The sequence below is a fragment of the Larimichthys crocea genome, chromosome XVII, assembly GCF_000972845.2.
Source record: "Larimichthys crocea isolate SSNF chromosome XVII, L_crocea_2.0, whole genome shotgun sequence".
Lineage (NCBI taxonomy): Eukaryota > Metazoa > Chordata > Actinopteri > Sciaenidae > Larimichthys > Larimichthys crocea.
Window position 1 is genome coordinate 5,208,088 of NC_040027.1, and position 22,730 is coordinate 5,230,817.

The window sequence follows — 22,730 nt, forward strand, 5'->3', positions numbered from 1 at the left end:
CTGTAGATATTAATCAGGCCTTTAAAGAATTTTATAGTAATCTCTATTGTTCAAAATCTACCTCTAATGAAGAAGAAATTCATTCAAGTTTATAGAACTACTAGAACTTCCAAAATTGACAGATGAACAGAGGGATTTTCTAGACTTAGATATTACTATTGAGGAGATTAAAGGGGTAATTAAGGCTTTACCTTCAAGTAAAGCACCTGGTCCCAACGGCTTTACTGGGGAATTCTTTAAAGGTGTGTAAGATTTAGGGCCTTTATTTTTAGAATAAGGCATGTTTTCATGCATGTATATCTAATACCTGAAAATAAGAATGTTTTTATTTTTGTTACTTAAAATTCTCCTTTTATATCTACAGTGGGAGAGGGTCCTCTTTTATGGAGGCCGACATGTTGAAACACTGTGTTTCTACAGACTAAACTAAACACTGACTCTAGACAGGGACCTGTCTAGAGTCAGAAACTGTTGTTTCTCCTTTATACTAGGAAGGTGAGGGTGATGTGAGGAGAATGCAGTGTAGCGATTACACCACTAGATGTAACTAAATTCTACACACTGGACCTTTAAGAGCTTTACAGAGTTAGTTTCACCTTTACTAGAGGTGTATAAGGAAGCGCTGGAGATGGGTGTACTGCCACCGACTCTGAGACAGACTTATTAGTCTAGTTCCTGAGAAAGGTAAAGATTTGGATGAATGCAAGAATTACCGTCCTATTTCATTAATGCAAATAGATGTTAAGATAATCTCGAAAATTTTAGCAAACCGATTAGACAGCGTGGTTGTGTGGTATGTGGTTGGTGGCTGAGTCCCAGTCCCTGGTTTCAGCAATCTCTCTTGATGCTGAAAAGGCGTTTGACATGGTTGAATGGGGGTATTTATTCAAAATTCTAGAAGAGTTTGGATTTGGTACAACCTTTATAAAATGGATTCATGTATTACATAAGCACCCAGAAGCAGCAATGCAGACCAATGGGCTTGTCTCAGATTATTTTATGTTGGGGAGAGGAACTAGGCAGGGTTCGCCCCTATCCTCTTTGCTCTTCTGTTTAGCCATTGAGTGTCTTGCAGCAGCCATACGTGGGGCGACTTTTTTCCGGGTGTCACTGTGGGTGGGATGATACATAAATCGATACTTTACGCTGATGAGATCTTATTACTGGTCTCCGACCCCAGCAGATCTGTACCATGTCTTCTTGGAATGATAGACTTATTTTCAAACTTCTCTGGTTACAGGGTGAACTGGTCCAAGTCCAAGACACTCCCCTTATCAGCTTATTGCCCCTCCGCTGCCTTCCATCCAGGTCCATTTCAGTGGCCTCAGCAAGGTATCATGTATCTGGGTATCCAATTTCCTAGACAGCTGAAAGATTTGGTCAAAGTCAATTTTGACACATTATTTACAAAAAATTTCTTGTGATGTTGAAGATGGGCAACTCTTAATTTGTCCATAACAGGTAAAGTTAACGTTTTGAAAATGAACTGTGTTCCCAAACTTAATTATTCAGTACTTCCCCTTAGAAATTCCCCACTATTGTTTTAAAAGGTTTGACAGAATATCCAAGATATTTATTTGGAATGGTAAACACCCCGTTTGAACCACAGCAAGTTACAAAGACCAGCTGATAAAGGAGGCTTAGGGCTACCAAAGATGTTGTTTTACTAGTATGCTTTTAATTTAAGGCACCTGGCCCATTAGTCTCTCCCTCCTGAAAGCTGGACCAGTATTTATGATAATGTGTGAGATTACAGAGATGTAAATTCCATTTAGTCCTAGATTATTTGTTTTGGGTGATCATTCAGTTCTGACAGGACAGGATAAACATATTAAAAGCTATGTCCAAACCAGTATTATGATTGGTAGACAAATACAGTTGCCCCTTACTATAACGTGGTTCACTTTTCGCGGACTCGCTGTTTCGCAGATTTTTTTTGTGTAATTTTGCATGTTTTTTTTTACAGTGTACTGTACAGTATGAACGCGCATTGTGTTCTGCGTCCTAAATTGGCTAAGGGAGAACCGCACATGTGTTCTGCATACTGATTAACTAAGGGAGTACTGTACAAAATGCGTGTAAAAAGGTGTATAAAAGTGTGTGGTTAGGGGTTTTACGGCCTTAAAACATGTATAATAATTGTAAAACTTACTTCGCGGATTTCGTTTATTGCGGGTTATTTTTAGAACGTATCCCCCGCAATAAACGAGGGACCACTGTACTTGTCAGGGTGTGGAAGATGGAGGGTGTGCCCTCTCTCCAAGAGTGGGCTGTGGAGATGGCACGGGTTGCGGCATTCGGATAAATGTTATATAAACAACTGGGTAGACAGGATCTATATGAAGCAAAGTGGGGCAAATACTTACATTTTTTAAAAGGCTCCTGAAAGGGGTCATATAGTGGAGAGACCCAAGTTTTCAGTTAACTGTGGATAATACATGTGCTTCTACTTATTTTTGTTTATTATTACTTTTTTTTTTTTTTTTAAATACTCTTTTTATTGGATTTATCTGGTTTTTGGGTACAAACATTAGGAAAGCAAAACAGACGACAAAACATACAGAACAAGCAAACAAACAAAACAAAGCAAATAACAATAACAAAAACAACAAGCAAAACAATACCCACCCCAAACTAACAATGAGCACTGCAACATGTGTCTATACATATATATACATCCATATACACACATACCTCCATATATACACAAATGTACATACATGCAGAATCAGCAAGACGATAGGAGACAGGCAAGTGAAAAGCGTGTATGAAATGAATAAAATGAAGCAAAATAACATAAAAAAGGCAGTCAGGCCTCCCCTCCCAGAAGAAAATTATGAGTTATGGTTTCTGTAAGAACAAGTGTACCGGTTCCCAGATCCTCCAAAACTTGACTGATTTGTGGTTAAGGTCATGAGTCAACTTCTCAATAGGAATAAGAGCAGAAATCTGTGTTATCCACATGTCAACTATAGGGACCTGGGGGGTCGACCACCTCAGCAAAATACATTTTTTAGCCAGGAATAAAAGGGTTATCAACAAGGATTTAGTGTCTGCGTCAAAGAAATTGTCTGGGGTATGATTGAGGAGACAGAAGGAAGGAGTCAGCAAAAATTGTTTACCAGTGACCTCCTGAATTACAGAGTGTACCCCCTTCCAGAAAGTCTGGATATGGTCACACGACCAAAACAAATGAATAAATGTACCTTTATGTAATTTACATTTATAACAAAGATTAGAGGTATCAGGGAACATTTTCTGGAGGCGAACAGGTGTGTAATAGGTTCTAAAAAAGAATTTAAAGTTCTGTTCATGTATAGAGATTGAGGTACATTTAGGGAAAACCCCACTACATATTCTATCCCAGTCTACAGGGTTAAATGTCATCTCCAGGTCGCGCTCCCATATTGGTTTCAAAGAGTCATAACCTGAAGGTTCAAAATTAAGTAATGAAACATAAATCTTTGATATCAGTTTTTTGGGAGACTTAGCCAAAATTATTGTGTTTTCCAACTCTGACAATCCCATGCGAATCTTGCCTGTCCTCAGGAGGGACCCTATAAAGTGACGAATTTGGAGATACTTATAAAAGTCTCTGTGAGAAATATTAAAATCAGCCCTGATTTGCTCAAATGGTTTAACAGAGCTGGAATCCAGCAGGTCCATAAAGTTAGACAAGCCCTTAGATGCCCACTCCATCAGACCAATACTCCTAATCTGTACTGGTAAATCTGGATTCAGAGCCAGGGGAGAACGAAAAGAGAGAACAGGAGGAATGTTCTGGTATTTCCTCGCATCTTGCCAAACTAGTAGTGTGTTATAGACAATTATGTTATTCTTGAGATGATTTAAATGTTCTATATTATTGATAAAGGGAAGGGAAGTGAGTTTTCTAGGATAACAAGAATGAGATTCAAGACCCAACCATAAGGAATCTTTCCTATTCAAAAACCAATCTGACATCATTTTAAGTTGTGCTGACCAATAGTATAGTTGTAGAGAAGGCAGGGATAAGCCACCGAGATCCCTTGGCTTGATAAGTGTAGAAAACTTAACTCTTGGGTGTTTATTGTTCCAAATATAGCGAGATATATTAGAATTCAGAGACTTAAAAAATGCAGAGGTCAAATAGCACGGAAGATTTTGGAATAAATAGTTAAATCGAGGAAGAATATTCATTTTTATAGTGTTGATTCTCCCAAGGAAAGAAGTTGGTAGGGAGGCCCATTTTGTCAGGTCATTCTTAACCCTTTGAATTAGGGGTGAGTAGTTAGTTTCAAACAGATTATTTAAATCAGGGGTGACAAAGATACCTAAATATTTAAAACCCCTCCTGGACACCAGGAAAGGGGATTGTATAGGCATATCGTGGGGGATATTAAAGGGTGTGACAACCGACTTCCCCAAGTTGATCTTATAGCCCGACAAGGCACTGAATGTGGCTATTGATTTCAAAACTGAGGGAATTGATTTCTCAGGTTTATACATATATAAAAGAACATCATCTGCAAATAAGGAAATAGTGTGGCTTTCCTCACCCACCCCAATCCCAGACACACCAGAATTAGTCCTGATGGCCTCGGCCAGAGGTTCAATAAACAGTACAAACAGTAGAGGTGACAGGGGGCACCCCTGTCTGCATCCCCTGCGCACCGGGAAGCCATCAGACATCAGGCCATTTGTATTAACTGTAGCCATTGGGTCTGAATAGAAGGTTTTAATCATATTAATGAAATTAGAGCCCAGGTCAAATTTTTCACCAGAAACAGAAAAGACCATTCCACCCGGTCGAAAGCTTTTTCGGCATCAAGGGAGACTATGAGTGCTGGATTTTTATGTGTGTTAAGATACTGAACAACATTAAGAACGCGACGTACATTATCTGTGCCATATCTGGATTTTACAAACCCCGCTTGATCTGGGTTTATTATTTTCGGAAGAATGTTTTCCAATCTCCGAGCCAGTACCTTTGCAATAATTTTGTAGTCCACATTGAGGAGACTAATAGGCCTAAATGATGAACAGTCTAAAGGGTTTTTGTCTTTTTTTAGAAGTAAACTAATAGAAGCGTATCTCCAGGTAGGGGGAATGCCATCTCTCAGAATACCATTAACAGCGGGCATAAAAATTGGGTGGATCTCTGGCCAGAACTTCTTAAAAAATTCCAGTGGAAACCCGTCAGGGCCTGGACACTTCCCATTAGGCATAGATTGAATTGCAGCCCAGACCTCCTCTAGAGTGAATGCAGCATTTAAGCTGGAGCGATCCTCCTCCGCGATAGTAGGTAAAGGGATATTGTTCAAATATGAAGCAATATCAGCCTCGTCGACCTTATCTGTACTATACAGGGATTTATAAAAATCCCGGAAAGTACTATTGACAATCATTGGATCATATGTGACATCCCCATTCTGTGTTCTTATCATGTTAATTGAGCGATCATTATTTTGATTTTTCAGTTGGTGGGCAAGCAGGCGACTGGATTTATTGCCAAATTCATAGTATTTCTGTTTAGTGTAAAGTAATAATTTCTGAACGTGACGAGTATGATCCAAGTTAAGTGCCGTCTTAACAGCGACTAGCGCCTTTAAGTTTGCTAGAGTAGGTGTCTGTTTATGTATCTGCTCCAGCCTGGTCAGTTCTTTCTCAAGATTCTTTCTGTTTTCCTCTGAGGCCTTTTTCTGGTGAGAGCTGTAGGATATAAGGTGACCACGTAAAGTGGCCTTAGCTGCATCCCAGATCATAGCAGAGGACACTGGAGAACTTTCATTGTCGAGCCAGAATTGTGATAAATTGTTCCGGACAAAAGTGCAGAAAGAATCACTATTTAAAAATGACGTATTAAATCTCCAAGTGGGAGTTCTAGGAATGTTAAATAATGGGTTAATGCACAGATGCACCGGAGCGTGGTCTGATAAGACAATAGAGTCCATACGGCAAGTCTGGACATAATGTAAAAAGTCTTTGGGAATAAAGAAATAGTCTAGTCTAGAGTACGAATTGTGGGGATGTGAATAAAACGTGTAGTCTCTCAATTTAGGATTTAAATGTCGCCATATATCTATCAATCCAGTATCTGTGCATAAATCTCTAAGGACAGCAGACGATCGCGGGTTAGATATGTTTGCAGAGGAGGATTTGTCCAGAGAAATGTTCATTATGCAATTAAAATCACCAGCTAGGAAGCCCAGGCCCTTGCAGTAATGGTTAAACATCAAAATCATTTGCGACATAAACTGGGGTGAATCAATATTTGGTGTATAAATATTGAGAATAGTTATATGTTGTTCAAGAATCGAACCCCTGATCAAAATAAATCTCCCCTCTGAGTCCTTTTCTTCATGCTCCAAAATGAAGGGAAGGTTCTTATTTATAAGGATGGCTGTACCTTTTTTATTCTGTGAATGGGAGGAAAAATAAACTTTGCCTACCCAGTCCCTCTTAAGTTTCAAATGTTCTATGTCAGATAACCTAGTTTCCTGAAGTAATGCTATATCAGATTTTTGTTTTTTCAAATATGTTAAAATCTTCTTCCTTTTGATTAACTAGACATGGGATCCACAAAGATGGAAAGTAATTAGATAACAGTTGCTGAGTGCAGGGAGATTAATCAAAATGCAGGCAGTTGTATAAGAAAGTAAACCTAGGCTCCAACCATCCAACCAAAGGAAAATAAAACACATAAAACGTAAACAGCAGTGCTTACCCTCCCCTATCCTGTCCCCAAACGACAGGAAAAAACTACCCCATAAGATGTCACTGGGCATACTTAACCTAGTCTAAATCCTAGTTTAGCAAGTAGATCACAGTAACAACTAAGACACTCAAAACAGTCCACACCCCAGGCTGTATGACACCACTAAGAGACATCCCAAAATAGTAGGTTTCCAAGTTTTGCTTGGACCACAACATTAACGCATTCTTTGAATACAGACTACACACAGAGCTGATACTAAATTAACAGAACTAAAACTGAAAATGCAAGTGCTGTATTTATGACAAAAAATAATAATAAATAAAAATAAAAAATAAATAAAAAATAATAATATATATATTCTTTAAAGCACTGCAGCAGGGCATAACATCACACAAAGTATAATACAAAATGAGAATAAAATAAAAACACCTTCTTCCCAAGGGAAAAAACTGCAAGTCGATCAATCAGCTCCATTGATATTAAACTATTCTCTCAAAGTCCATGTAGTGGTCACAAAGAAAAAATACACAATGTTCAATGGGGGCTCATGTGCATGTAAAGTCTGTCCTTTTCCATTGTAACTGGTAGCAACAGAGATGCAGAAGAAATTACCTCATTTAAGGGTATCCAGAAATGCAGCCGCAGACTCAGGGGTGCTAAAAAGGTGAATTCGCCCTTCATGGAGACACCGGAGACGGGCTGGGTAGGCAAAACCACGGTATTTATTAAGACCAGCCAGCGCCTTCCCCACGGTGTCGAACTCTCGCCGCCTTCGCAGGACCTCCGCCGACAGGTCGGGGTAGAACCGGAGCAGGGAGCCGCCGTGGTGGATGTCACGCTTCTTTAACGCTGCTCTGAGCACAGCCTCTCTTTGGGAATATCGCAAGAACCGGACCAGGACGTTTCTCGGGGGCTTGTCTGGGGCCGGGGCAGGAGCCAGGGCCCGATGGGCGCGTTCAATCTCCAGCGGGGGGTAATCCATGTCGTTGACCCGGGAGGCCACAGACTTTATTTCAGCCAAGATCTGCTCCATAGTTGCTTGATCAGTTAGCGGTAGCTCCGACACACTAGCATCACCTTGATTGGCCTCACTCGGGACACGCGGGACCGTTTGTCGAGTGGTTTTCTTCTTAGCGGCGGGACCCGACGGTGAAAAAATAGGAAAATCTTTATCGCGTTGCGGTTTAGGCATCGCTGAGTTACAATTTGACCGACGGTTTTTAGTTTATATGGAAAAAGTTATTAATTTAGTTGTAGCCTAGAGCGGAGAAAAGTCTCAAGCGTCCATCTTGATCCGGATCACGTGACCTCTCTTTATTATTACTTCTAATCTTTTTTATTTGTTAACAAACTATCTCTTTAATGCAGTGCTTATTTTACTTATTTTTTGTGTCTATTTTTGTTTTAGTTTATTTTACGTCTTGTCTTCATTGATGCAGCTAATAGTTGCTAATCACAAAAAGAGAAGAATAGCTGTATAACGTTTACCTTCCAAAACATAGCAAGTGTAACAATTCCACTGATTTTGGTGTAACTGGATGAAACTGTTTTCTGCTTTTCCCTCCGATGACCTCTGGCTGCTCCACCTCCTGATTTACGGAGTTTCCTGATGGACAGAGGAGTAAACTGCTGCCAGCTGTAGCTGCTGTTAGTTAATGTTAACTCAGTTTGTTAGTCGGACTGTACAGGCTGTGTGCTCTGTAAAAACTGGGGGAGGGTTAGTGTTTGTACCACGGGTGTTCTGGACACCCTGGAAGAGGAAGTTTTCAGGCCTGACATGCAGGCATATGCAAACAGGCAATGTAACCAGACTCAGTAGCTTTTCTGGTCAAAATAACAGAGGCGAAGAGAGTGAAGAGGACACTGACAGAGGAAGCTAAGAAGAGAGAATGAGCGAGCAAGAAGCCACTGGACAAGAGTAAATCTGGGACCAACGTAACTGTCCTTGTATTAACATGAAGTTTCAGTCACTGATTGGTGCACAGTACCTTGTTCCTCTACATCACAACATTTAGTTCACCAAGATCAAAACAATGAACACTAGACTAATCAAGCTGAATTACATGAAGTTGGTAATTGGTAATTACCAAACACGTGACATGTACCGTATTTTCACGACCATAAGGCGCACCGTACGAAAAGGCGCAGTCTACACACACATATGGCGCACCGCCTTACAACAACACACACACAAGCATACAAGTGTGTGTATTTAAAAATAGAGCGGGAGCAAAACTGAGTTTGATTGTGCTTTATTTAAGTCTTTATTACAAAGTACTAACATTTTTTAAGCACATTACCACAGCACACATTAGCACATTACCGGTAATCGTCATTAATCAAACCCATCGAAGTCCTCATCCTCCGTTTCTGAGTTAAACAGCTGCGCTAAGTCAAATATGCCAGTTCCACTTTCTTCGCTGTCAGAGTCACTTTCCGTGCCGTGCGGCCCCTCGGAAATGATGCCGGCTTTTGCGAAAGCTCGAACAACAGTGCCAGTAGACACGTTAGCCCACGCATCTACAATCCATCCGCAAACCGTGTCGTAACTTGCCCGGCGCTGCCTGCCACCCTTTGTGAAACTGTCGTCTCCATCGGTCATCCATCGCTCCCACGCCGCTCGCTGCCTTACTTTGAACGGCCGGTTCACACCGATGTCCAGCGGTTGGAGTTCCTTTGTCAGACCTCCCGGAATAACAGCAAGTGCAGCGTTCATTTGTTTCACTTATTTTTTCACATCGGCTGTGAGATGGGCACGTTGTTCTCAACACAGGTTTAACAACACACATAGGGCGCACTGCACTATAGGGCGCGCCGCACATTTTGAAAAAAATATAAGACGTTTATATGCGCCTTATGGTCGTGAAAATACGGTACATAAATTCCCTTTGATGCATTTCTTAGTCCAAGCAAATAAGAAAGTGTTAGCATGAGACATTCAAAATTAATAACTGTTATATTTGATAGAAAACCCCACACTTTTTCATCACAGTGGACGGAAGTCACCTAACTCGCACAATGACAAGGAACTCGTGCCAACGTTGCAGGATCACAGGGGCCTTAAAGCTCAATAGAAATAAACAAGGAAAGGGCTGCTTTCTGCCCATTGGTCAGAACAGGCTAGACACACTTACTCAAACACACACTTAATGAGCTCTCCAACTCACTCACATAAAGGCCAATCACTCTGGCAGCCTCAATAGCTCTTATACAATCTTGGCACACATACACACACACACACACACACACACACACACACACACACACACAAACACATGGATAAACACAGAGATACACACAGACACACTTTCATGGCTGAGCTGTTTTTTTTTTTTTTCATCAGTTGAATGCAAGTTTGACCTGTCACTTACACAGTCCCATTAGACTGTCTCCATTCATGCAGGTTATATTTAGAAATCCAATTCAACACTTGTGTCATTTAAACCAGGACAGAATGTCAATAAAATGAGACAGCCCTCTTATAAACAGCACCTGTAATTCTCCTTGAAATATTGGAAGGACCAGGAAGCCACTTTTTGACATGATGCCAGGAGTGGATTGCTGGTTTGATCCCATGTTCCCTGTCACTCACTGTTGGCATGTTTATGATGATTATTGTAGTATGGAATGATGAACAATACTGCTGCTTTTCAGTTTCTATCCCTCTGTAGGGATAGTCAATTAGTTTATCAGTGAAATTGAAGTTTGATTTATATTGTACACTGTGTAATGTATGATGCGGTTTATCTTTAGACCATCAGTTTTGACAAGGCAAAACTTTGCAGTTTAGGCAGTTATTGAGTAGATTAACTTTGTACAGTCTTGATTCTCACGTCCAGATATCCTAAAGTGACAACTGTACAGAGAATACACTCTTTTTGTTTAGGTACCAGAATATCCAAACCTTTAATGTTCTTACCTCACTGGAGGTAAAAAAAAAAAAAAACTCTCAAAAATCAAAGTGATCAAGGTCACGAGAAAGTATAAGTATATACTGATTGACTGTCTTGGTTTAGGTTCAGGTAGTCAAGAAGTGGTTAGAAGTGGGCTTGGGGGTTAGAGGTTAAAGAAATCAGAGAGATGAGTTCCAGCAGAATAGGGTTAATGTAAGCTTCAGCATTACCTTGGGTAGTTCCTCAATCTGGTTGGCGTCTAGATAGAGCTCCTCCAGAGTTCTCTCGAAGCTGAAGATTTCCTTCGGGACCTGCTGTAGGCTGCAGTGGGAGTAGTCCAACACTGAGATCACTTCCTCTTCACCACGGAAACAACGGCACGGCACCAGCCGGCCGATCAGCTTTCGCTTAGTGGTCATTTCCAGACACTGCACTATGGAAGCAAACAGAAGAGACACTATTAGAGCTAATTTGTGAAAACACCAGGTTCGAAATATAAAACTAGCATCTAACATGTTTCTACCTCAGAGCAGAGCCGTTTCCTGCTATATGTGGATGCATAGGGCACCGCAGCCACCAGCCTAAAAAAACATCTAAGGCTACTATTAATGGACTGTGAGTATGCTGACTCAGACGACATGTTGATTGATGCTATATTAGAAACATGTATATTAAAACAAGTCCAAGAAAGGCCGTTAGACAAAGGTGAAGATCTGACATTGGCTAAAGCCATTAAATTCCCCAGCAATTCGAAATGTCACAAAAGCAGATGAGAATTGTTAAAGAAGAAAACTTGCAAGTGTCAACAGTGGCCACAAGAACAAAGCACACAGCCTATGCTAATTAAAAGTCATACTGTATAGCAATGTAAAGACAAAGCCCATTCAGAGACAGACAGGAAACAAATTAAAAAACTGCTTAAAATGTTGGAAACACCTGCAACATACATAGAACCAAGGAAAATGCCCAGCCAAAGGCTCTGTATGTTCATACTGTCACAAACCAAACCACTGGGCAGCAGTTTGCCGCAACCGTAACATTAGTTCAGTGAGTGTGGAGCCAGAGAACACACCTGAGGAAGAAATGCTGGACATAAACCTGACATTAGAGGATGTTCCTGTAGCAGTTGTGGCAGATGACAAGTGGATTGTAGACATCAATGTTCTGTCCCAGGAAGTGCAGTTCAGAATAGACACAGGTGCTAAGTGTAATACACTGACTCTGGACTGTTATCAGTTATTGATGCACACAGGTGAAATGAAGCGCTCTAGCAAGGTACTGCGCTCATATTCAAACTACAAGGTGAAGCCAGTTGCTGCAGTTAATCTCCCCCGAAATACAAAGGCCGTGAAGCAAATGCAGAGCTGGAAATCGTGGACATTGTTCAAGAGAACATGCTCGGCGGCACTGCAGCTGAGGCCCTTGGCCTGATTGTTCGGTCGGACCCTCTGCAGGATAGTGCTAATGGAAACAAGGTGGTCACTAACACCAAAACCATTCTGAACCTAAACACACAGGCACCAGCTGGACTGGAGGATTTTCCTGAACTGACATGCACCACAGGCACCTTGCCAGGCAAATACAGCATAAAGATTGATCCAGATGCAAAGGGCGTTGTGCATCCAGTGCCACAGGCATGACGGATGACATTCTTATAGTAGCGCCCACGATGAAGGAGCATGATGCTATACTGCGCAAAGTAGAGATCCACAAGCTATAATCTGAAGGTTAATTTCAGCAAGTGTGACATCTGCCAGTCAGCTGTGCCTGTGTGTAGGTCACCTGATTACAGCTGATGGGTTAAAACCAGACCCAGCAAAAACTGAAGCAGTAAGGAGCATGCCTCCACCAACCAGGAAGGTGTCCGTCGCTTCTTAGGGTTCGTGACATACCTGTCAAAGTTTATTCAAAATTTCAGTGAGATGGACGCTCCACTGCGGCAGCTCGTGAAGAGCGATGTTGAGTTTGCATGGCAGCCAGTGTAACAACAGGCATTTGACAAGCTCAAGCAGCTATGCACACACATACCCCACTACTCAAGTTTTATGATCCAGCAAAGCCTGTAGAAATATTCTGTGATGCCAGGAGCCGTGTTACTACAGGACAACCAGCCTATTGCCTTCTCGTCCAGATTCCTGACTGATGCAGAGACACGCTTTGCGCAGATCGAGAAAGAGATGCTCTCCATCGTCCATGCCTGCATTAAGTTTCACCACTACATATTTGGTAAGCATGTCACAATATACAATGACCACAAGCCACTTGAGGATATATAAAAAAAAAGCTGCTGCTGTCTGCGATTACAGTGGTATGACATCACAGTTAGCTACATAAGACGAAAGGACATGGAGCTGCCTGACACCCTTTCCAGAGCACACAGCTAGCAGACAACCATCCATGCTCAACTTTGTATCGGTGTATTGGTGTTGTATCGGTGATCAGAAATACGCTGAACTGCAAGAACGCACACAAGAGGAATACCTGTTCCTGTTCAGCCCTATTGGTACTCGAGAAGCCAATTAGCTGTGTCTGATGGAAGGGGACTACGCATCGTGGTGCCCCCCACCATGCAAAGATGCATGTTAAAGCTCATACACCAGTCCCACCTAGGAATAGTGAAGAGTAGGCAGCGTGCACGTGAAGTGTTATACTGGCCAGGCATGAGCGCTGAAATTGAAAACATGATCAGAAATTGTTGCAAGTGCGCTGAAATCCAAAACAGACTTCCCAGGCAACCGCTTATACCGACAGAGACACCAGAGCTGCCATTTGAAGAGGTAGCCTCTGACCTGTTTGAGTTTGAAGGAAAACAGTACATTGTACATGTGGATTATTACTCAAAATACATTGAAGTGGATGAACTGAAAGATCAGCGCAGCATACATGGCATCCCTGCCACTATTAGGACAGATCATGGTCCGCAGTATTCATCGGAGGTATTCAAGGAGTTCTGTAAGAGCTATGGCATCCTGCACAAGACATCTTCACCACACATGCCACACTCTAATGGTGAAGCAGACTGTGCGGTGCAAACAGTCAAGAGGCTTTGGAGTAAAGCACCCAAAAAAACATCTTGCCCTGCTTGACTACAGAACTACTCCACTCAAGTCAGTAGGCCTGTCACCAGCTCAACTGCTCATGGGCAGGAGGCCTCGCAACAAACTGCCTACTGCTCATGTACTACTTACACCCATGGCCCATGACACAGTCAAAGTCAGGCATCTGCTAGACAAGACCAAGCACACACAGAAATTTTACTACGACAGCAAAAGAGCAGGCAAACCCTGTATTGTCCTACAACCTGGAGATGAAGAATGGCTCCATATCCTGGAAGCCACAAATGGACGCCTGGAGTTGTAGTTCAGCCACACTGTGCGCCACAATCCTACATTGTGGACCGTGGAGGTAAGAAGTTCCACCGTAACAGCCAACACCTCCGTGCCAGCACTACAGCCGCCAACCAGTCACGGCATGCGATGTGTGATGAGCGTGAGACCCCTGGACCGCCTGCAGCGAAAGAGCAGCAGCCCTCACTAGCTCCTCCAGAACAGCTCATCATGTGAGGTAGCACCATGCTCCCCACGAACTCAACCAGGTGAACCATATACCACCAGACAGGGCAGAGTTATGAAACCCCCTGATAGACTGAACTTGTAGTTTGATGGACTGATGGTGTATTTGTTAGCACCTCAGTGGTAAAGACACCTGAAGGAAGTGATGTGCTGGTAACCTCTTCTTCCCAGGTAATATTTGAGTTGAGTTCTTATTTAGTGAGACAGAGACACTGGACATCACCAGGACAATCAGACTGTTTGTTTATTGAGAAAAAATAAGGCAAAGAGGAAATCAGTTTATTGTCATTCTGTTATAAGGAGAACAGAAATGAAAAGCAATTTACTGTCACATTTGTTAATACTAGTAAAGCAGTTGTTATAGCTTACACGTAACACAGACAGTAACAGTTTTCTTTAGCTGAGGAAGGGAGATGTAGTGTATTGTTGTGAGTGTGTGTTTGCCTTTGGGCTTCCGTAGCTGCATACCTGTGCGTTCCTCTCTGTGCCCTGTATCTCTGTGTGTGTGCATGCGCGCCAAGTAAGCAGTAAGCAGAAGACCTGTGCAATACCGGTTTCGTTATTGTGTCTCCACTCAGTATACACGTGTGAGTATATTACGTAGGCACCATTAACAATTGCATCATGGCATCAAAATGATAATAGATAATAGCTTTTGCTGATTTCTGTTGATCTTGTGCAGTGGCCTCAAACATCAGACTGACAGAGACAGATCCAAAGTTGTGCTGAAGGGGTTGCAGTGTTCCATGTAAATGTTTCTTACTACCTGAAACATCAGTAATATTCTTACTACTTTTTGTTTTTTATTGTTTGCACATTAATATGGAGGCTGGTCCATTGTATTGTATTCATTTAAGTAAGTGAAGTTATTTCTCTTTTACTGTTTTAGATTGGTGAGGTTTTTAGGAACATGCTGCATCTGTTGCATTTATTCATGTACTTCAGCATGTTTTCCTCTTAAAATGCAACAGACTGTTACATCACCACAGATCATGTGAAAATGTTAGGAATCTCTCCCTTTAGAGTTTGACAAAAGAGGGGCCCCCAAACAGCATCTTGCATAGGGTCCCCAAACAGCCTCAGAGATTACAGTAACTAAGGAGGTGGCATTAAAATTCATGTGTAGTCATTTCTAAAACATTCTGAAATATTTTTTTTATATGAACCATGTGAGCTGCATTCAGCAACAGTGACAGGAACATGTTTTAAAGAGGAACAAAGTCTCAGGGTGTCAAGTGACAACATTCATATGACTGCAGCCATTGACAGTGAATTCAGCCCAGCTATACCTCTTTCTGTTCAGTGTATGTTACACCACAGCTAGAGAAAATCTCAGGACATGTTCATTTAAGTTTTTATATTATGGTATTGATATGTATTCAAAAATCAATCTGTCATGGTTTTAGATTTCATGTTTAGTATTTACTGGTTTATTTTGTAATTCTTCCCTCTCCTCATGTCTGACTTTACCTCCTGCCTTTTCCAGTTCTCTTGTCAGTTGACTGCTAAGCCCTGATTAGTTTTACCTGTGTCTTACTACCCTGCAAGTATTCTGAGTTTGCGTTATTAAATCATTTGTACTACACACACTCTGCCTCATGCACGTGCATTTCCACTTGTGTCCCTCGTTACCTTACATTGTTACTTGCAAACATAACATAATTGAGATGCTGTTTTTGACAGCCAATTAAATTTTTGACATATAAAAAAAGGAAAATCATGAAAAAATGGATTAATACACAAAAAAACTGACAGATGACAAATTTGTATCTTCTGATGTGATATGCCAAGTCTATATATAGATGTCATGTCTTCCATCCCTACATACAAACTCAGCCTTTATTTAGCATCTTTGGATCTTCCTTGTTTTGTTAAATACGTGCTATTTAAAAGATTCCACACACTGTACACTTTTGCACATTACCTGGTTCCTGCACAGTTGTACCGCTATTTTAATTGTAAAACATATTGTGTATATATATCTATATTGTTTATATTTTTTAATTCTTGATTTTCTTTATCTTTCTCATATTTCTAGACGATATTTGTTATGCACCAACTGCAGCAATAAAATTCCTTCTAAGTGAAAACCTACTTGGCAATAAACCTGATTCTGATTCTGACGCGCATACACTACTTACCAAAAGTTAGTAATATTCGACTTTCAGGTGAAATTTATGGAAAATGGAAAAAGTTTATGCTACAGTGATATTATATAATGAAAGTAGGGCTTTTAAGTAGAAGCATGCAATGGTAATTTCTTCATGTCAAACAATTTATTGAAACAAAAGCTAACAACAGTGGTGTGTATACCACAACAAAAAATGTCAATATCTCGACTTATTGCTCTGTGACACTCAGCGCTCAGTTGTAACTTCCCTCTGAGTACATCTTGTTTGAATCACACTGACCAGGTACTGTTGATGGATTGTTAGGTGTCGTCTTGGTGTCATGATGTCAAAATGTGAACAGCATGATAAAGAAGACTGTTTCAATACAAACTATCACTGAAGCAGAAGATTTAGTGGTCCATTCATGGATCACACACTTGTGATTTTTAATTACCTTGTTAGAGAACACTAGTACTGAAACACTGAGCGGTTGGACATGTGCATTTAAAAGTTTAGAGGAGGTCAAATGAAGTTCATCTGTAAAGGTTAGTGCATTTTAGGTGCAGTCCGAAATTTCATCTGAAAGTCTAATATCACTAACTTTTCTGAGTAGTGTGTATTCATTTTGTCCTGCACTCGCCTACATTGTCTTAGACAGATTCCCTTAATGCAGTTTGAATAAAGAGATGGCAGAATCTACATTCCTGCTTCTTTGCAAAAATGCTTTCCAAGGCTTCAGAAGTTTAACTTAGTGAAACCAAACAGGAACTTTCTGTAAAGTTACAGACTTTGTAGTAGATCTTTTACCCATTTGTGTGATTATCCCTCAACTGCAGCTCAGCAAAGAACAAGAGAAGCAAAAAGAGGAAATTTCACACAATTTTAAAAACAGAGGCAACTTTAAAAGAAACCTTTTTGATTTGTCAAAGTGACAGACGTTTTGTCACAGATTTAGGGTTCTAGTCTTTCTTCCCCATCACTCAGCAACCCAAAAGCTTTTGCAAAGTACAAATGGGCATTTTAAGATACACTTGATAGAAGTCTATCTCAAGTCAGTGGTTCTCAACCTTTTTACAGCTACCAAACTGACACAGGAGCATAGCTGATTTTCCCACAGGAAGAACAAGAAATAATCACATTTAGACTTTAATTAGTGTTTTTAGATTTATTAAAGTAACATTCACATTCAGAAGTCAACATATCTTCTTTATTAAAAAAAGAACAATATTAGATGGGGCTGTTAACATGTATAAAAATATATTATACTATTATACACTATTACAGCCTATATTATATGTACACTATGGAATAATGGTAAATAAATGCTGACCACTGAAGTGATTTATTTCTACTTACAAAAGAGTTCAATATTTTGCGTCAAATTATTGATTTTCTCCAGAATCTATGATCACTGATTCCATACCATTGGTCTGCTATGCAGAAACAACATGTCCCAGAATGCCATTGAAGTGGTTTTGAGTTCTTGTCCACTGTGCCGAGGTCATTAAAGCGTTGACAGTGCTGAGAGCTGCTTCCTGTCTCTTATTCTGCCAGCTTGAGACAATATCATTTGATTTTAGTCTTCACAACCATTTAGCAGCCCCCAGAAATGACAGAATGGTTGAGAACCACTGAGTGTAGAATTAAGTGGCATCTAGTGGTGTAGTTGTGGATTGCATCTGTAGATATAAATGTCTCATTCTAAGGTAAGGTAAATGGACTGTACTTCTCCTTTCCAGTCTTCCAACCACTCAGGCGCTTTACAGTATGTATCCAAATATGTATGTGTCCAAATCTGATACACTGGACCTTTAAGTCAGGGTGACAATAGTTTGAGGCCTTTTCTTTGTTAGGCAGGTGTAAACCTGGGGCAGATGGGTAACACTCCTAACTGCCCCTCGCCAACCATCTCACAGCACTCTGAGGCTGAACTCTGTCCTTCACACACACACACACACATGCACACACACTCCTCAGCAACAAGCCAAAGCTTTATCATTACCAACTGAATCCTTTGTAATTGTGCGACAACATCATTCCATTATATGACTCCATTTAAGAGCCAGCGGCTGAATGGCACGAGCAGGCTAACCATGGGTATTAAAATCACTGAGTAACGATTTATCATCCAGCTTTATCATTTCAAACCCAAACGCTTACTACACTCAATCTACTGACAAATAAAAGCGTCTTAATGCCAGCCTTTTCAAATAGAACAAAGAGTGAATTTTCAGTTATCTGACTGCCGCCTTAATTTCCTGTTTGATCTGTATGAGCTAAAATCAGCAGTGATGAGAAGTTAACAGCTGCAGGGGTGTGCAGAGACAGCCAGGAACCAAAAAAAAGGGGCCGAGGAGAAAATAATAGAGAGAATGTGAAAATGAGGAGTGCAGAGAGAGGAATGACCAGGAGGCTCAGAGATAAGACCTGTAGCTGTATCGGTCTATAAACACACACATGTTCAGCTCACAGTGTAATCAGAATAATCCAGGAGATAGACAGAGTGATCTCAAGCATTGTGAGGACGCACTGTGTTATCTTCTCCAGTTTGTTGCAACGGCAGTGAAATCTGATAGAAAAGACAGCAGATCCTCCGGGACTCTAAAAGGGTTGGACCTTTAAAATCAATACATCCTTATTCACAGCCATGCACAAAGAGAGCGTAATGAGGCAAGCCGGGATTTACTGTTTGTCTACAGTATGTGTAAACCCAGCAGGCAGTGATTTTCATGGTGCTCACACCTCGGACCACTGTTTCTTGTCTGACTGCTTATACTGTATTTATAGCTTAAAAAGGTAACACTTGGTTTGTTTAGCATTGGGTAATGGGTGGGATTTTAACAATGAGCTTGTCAGCTCAGATGAACCTAATGCAGAACCATGTCGTTTCTGGGTTGGTAGTCGTCCTCACTGACAAAGAAGAAGATGATGCAAAAAGGCAAAGGAATAAGGTGGTACAAGTTTTTTTGTATGTGTACCACTGTCTTTTCAACTTTTGACTTTATTTTTTAAGACCATACCCCCCATAAGAGGCTTTTTTTCTAGGCTGCTATTGTAAATAAGAATTGGTTGCCTTATAAATAATAAAAGTAGAAAGTAGATGTGTATCGTATAATGTAAGCAAAACCTCCAGAGACTGTTCTACACCTGAACATGGACAAAGACGATGCACAGAGCAGGAAGGATGTAAAGCTGATCATATATAAAATATATAATTTTTTGACCATTTTAACACAATATACCAGCATTTGGGCTTTAAAAAGTAAAAATCATATTTTGTGAAAGAAAATAGATTTTTCGTTTCTGTTTCTTTGTGATTCTCATGCTCTAGTCGACTCTGTCTGAATGAATGAATGTACTGGGGGGCACTGAAGTGTTTACAGTCCTGCTGTAAATTTAAATTAAAAAATAAAATCCATGTAAAAGTATTGATGTATTTTCTTGGTGTGACAGAATAAGGTGTGGGTCGACTGACTTAACCTGAGTGAAACTAATAGATCTGACCCTATAAGAAGACTATAGGTTCTCATGTTGGTAAGAATTTCACAGTTCTTTTTATTTTAGTTAGTTTAAAATTTTAGGACATTTTTCTGAACAATAGTTTCCCTTATTAGGTGTGTATACTGTATTTTGTAATATATATATTTTGAAAAGATGGTTTTAACTTTATTTTGTACGTCTTCCATTTAATTACCATTTATATTAATGTATATTTCCCCAATAACATAATAAATAAATAATAAGATATTTAAGATTTGGGGAATATTTGTGTAACTTTCTCTTTAAATTCGATGAAGCTGTGCTTTATTATGTGGGTCAAAATGCTTTATCTACATTCAACATCTGTACTTTATTGATCCACGTTTCAGCCCGCCACCTGTTTAAATGCTATACAAAGATCGACCTGCTCTGTGCCATGTGTGCATTCTCAGAATTCAGCTTAACATTTAGACATGGTCAAGTATACAATATCAGGTCAAGTGTACAATATCATTCATAACTGCATATCTGTATGCTACCACTGGAAAACAACAAAGTACAGCAACACAACCATCAACAGTTAACAGTGAGTTAAACGTTTCCAGGCCTGGAGCAGAATACACATTTACAAGTCAAGACATCTGCTCTTTATGAGGTACTCTGCACAAATGGTTGAACAAAGTAATGGAAACTATGCTCCGTTACACACGACACCACTTTTTATAAATATATTCCATTTATATGTGGTAGGTCTACATGTTTTAGACTTCTGGTAGATGTCAAACTTTACAGTCTCTCACACTTGCTTTCCATCCAGCTGTCCAGCCAGCACATGTCACACGTTAGGGGACATCGAAGTCACACAGCGGGAGAAGAAACATTAGGGGTCTCCTCATTGGCTGAGTGAGCAGGCAGCAGGCAGCGCTACATGTACCTTGGCTAGATGAGTACCAAGGTCACAAAATCGGTTTAATACTTGATGATCCAGGATAATGTTCCAAACCAGCAACACTGACCACAGCACAGATGATCTGTTGTTCCTCTGTACAACTCTATTACAGGGAAAAATTATTTTTTTATCTCATTTGGTGGCGGCTCCACTTTATCTTGAATCTTAAACATTTGTTTCATAATTACAGACTGTCTTTAGACCCAGTATAAAAACAATTAAAAGTATTGTATTTATTGATTTGGCAAAATCAATAGAATAAATATCAACACACAGACTGCTATACAATCTGTCTTTAGTAGTGGCTGACTGCAGCTGCTTGATTATGCACTCATGGTCTATTGATGTAACAGCTAAAATATGCAACAAGAGAGACAATGACAAATATTAGGTGCAAACTGGCGAATGTTTACATGGTTAATGATGAGTGCAGGCAGTCACCTTCATGACACAGAAACCTCCAGAGACTGTTCTACACCTAAACATGGTCAAAGACGATGCATAGAGCAGGAAGGATGTAAAGCTGATCATATATAAAATATATAATTTTTTGACCATTTTAACACAATATACCAGCATTTGGGCTTTAAAAAGTAAAAATCATATTTTGTGAAAGAAAATAGATTTTTCGTTTCTGTTTCTTTGTGATTCTCATGCTCTAGTCGACTCTGTCTGAATGAATGAATGTACTGGGGGGCACTGAAGTGTTTACAGTCCTGCTGTAAATTTAAATTAAAAAATAAAATCCATGTAAAAGTATTGATGTATTTTCTTGGTGTGACAGAATAAGGTGTGGGTCGACTGACTTAACCTGAGTGAAACTAATAGATCTGACCCTATAAGAAGACTATAGGTTCTCATGTTGGTAAGAATTTCACAGTTCTTTTTATTTTAGTTAGTTTAAAATTTTAGGACATTTTTCTGAACAATAGTTTCCCTTATTAGGTGTGTATACTGTATTTTGTAATATATATATTTTGAAAAGATGGTTTTAACTTTATTTTGTACGTCTTCCATTTAATTACCATTTATATTAATGTATATTTCCCCAATAACATAATAAATAAATAATAAGATATTTAAGATTTGGGGAATATTTGTGTAACTTTCTCTTTAAATTCGATGAAGCTGTGCTTTATTATGTGGGTCAAAATGCTTTATCTACATTCAACATCTGTACTTTATTGATCCACGTTTCAGCCCGCCACCTGTTTAAATGCTATACAAAGATCGACCTGCTCTGTGCCATGTGTGCATTCTCAGAATTCAGCTTAACATTTAGACATGGTCAAGTATACAATATCAGGTCAAGTGTACAATATCATTCATAACTGCATATCTGTATGCTACCACTGGAAAACAACAAAGTACAGCAACACAACCATCAACAGTTAACAGTGAGTTAAACGTTTCCAGGCCTGGAGCAGAATACACATTTACAAGTCAAGACATCTGCTCTTTATGAGGTACTCTGCACAAATGGTTGAACAAAGTAATGGAAACTATGCTCCGTTACACACGACACCACTTTTTATAAATATATTCCATTTATATGTGGTAGGTCTACATGTTTTAGACTTCTGGTAGATGTCAAACTTTACAGTCTCTCACACTTGCTTTCCATCCAGCTGTCCAGCCAGCACATGTCACACGTTAGGGGACATCGAAGTCACACAGCGGGAGAAGAAACATTAGGGGTCTCCTCATTGGCTGAGTGAGCAGGCAGCAGGCAGCGCTACATGTACCTTGGCTAGATGAGTACCAAGGTCACAAAATCGGTTTAATACTTGATGATCCAGGATAATGTTCCAAACCAGCAACACTGACCACAGCACAGATGATCTGTTGTTCCTCTGTACAACTCTATTACAGGGAAAAATTATTTTTTTATCTCATTTGGTGGCGGCTCCACTTTATCTTGAATCTTAAACATTTGTTTCATAATTACAGACTGTCTTTAGACCCAGTATAAAAACAATTAAAAGTATTGTATTTATTGATTTGGCAAAATCAATAGAATAAATATCA

At 40.0% G+C, this 22,730-nt stretch overlaps 1 protein-coding gene across 8 annotated transcripts in view; it reads right to left on the reverse strand.

The window, feature by feature from the left end:
• lrrc7 (leucine rich repeat containing 7) overlaps window positions 1–22,730 on the reverse strand; it is an 87,327-nt gene that overhangs the window by 35,779 nt on the left and 28,818 nt on the right. For all 8 annotated transcript variants that reach the window (XM_027290160.1, XM_027290168.1, XM_027290162.1 and 5 more), the window contains exon 2: window positions 10,821–11,023. In XM_027290160.1, coding sequence (XP_027145961.1) covers window positions 10,821–11,023 — 203 coding nt within the window. The remainder of the gene's footprint in view (window positions 1–10,820; window positions 11,024–22,730) is intronic.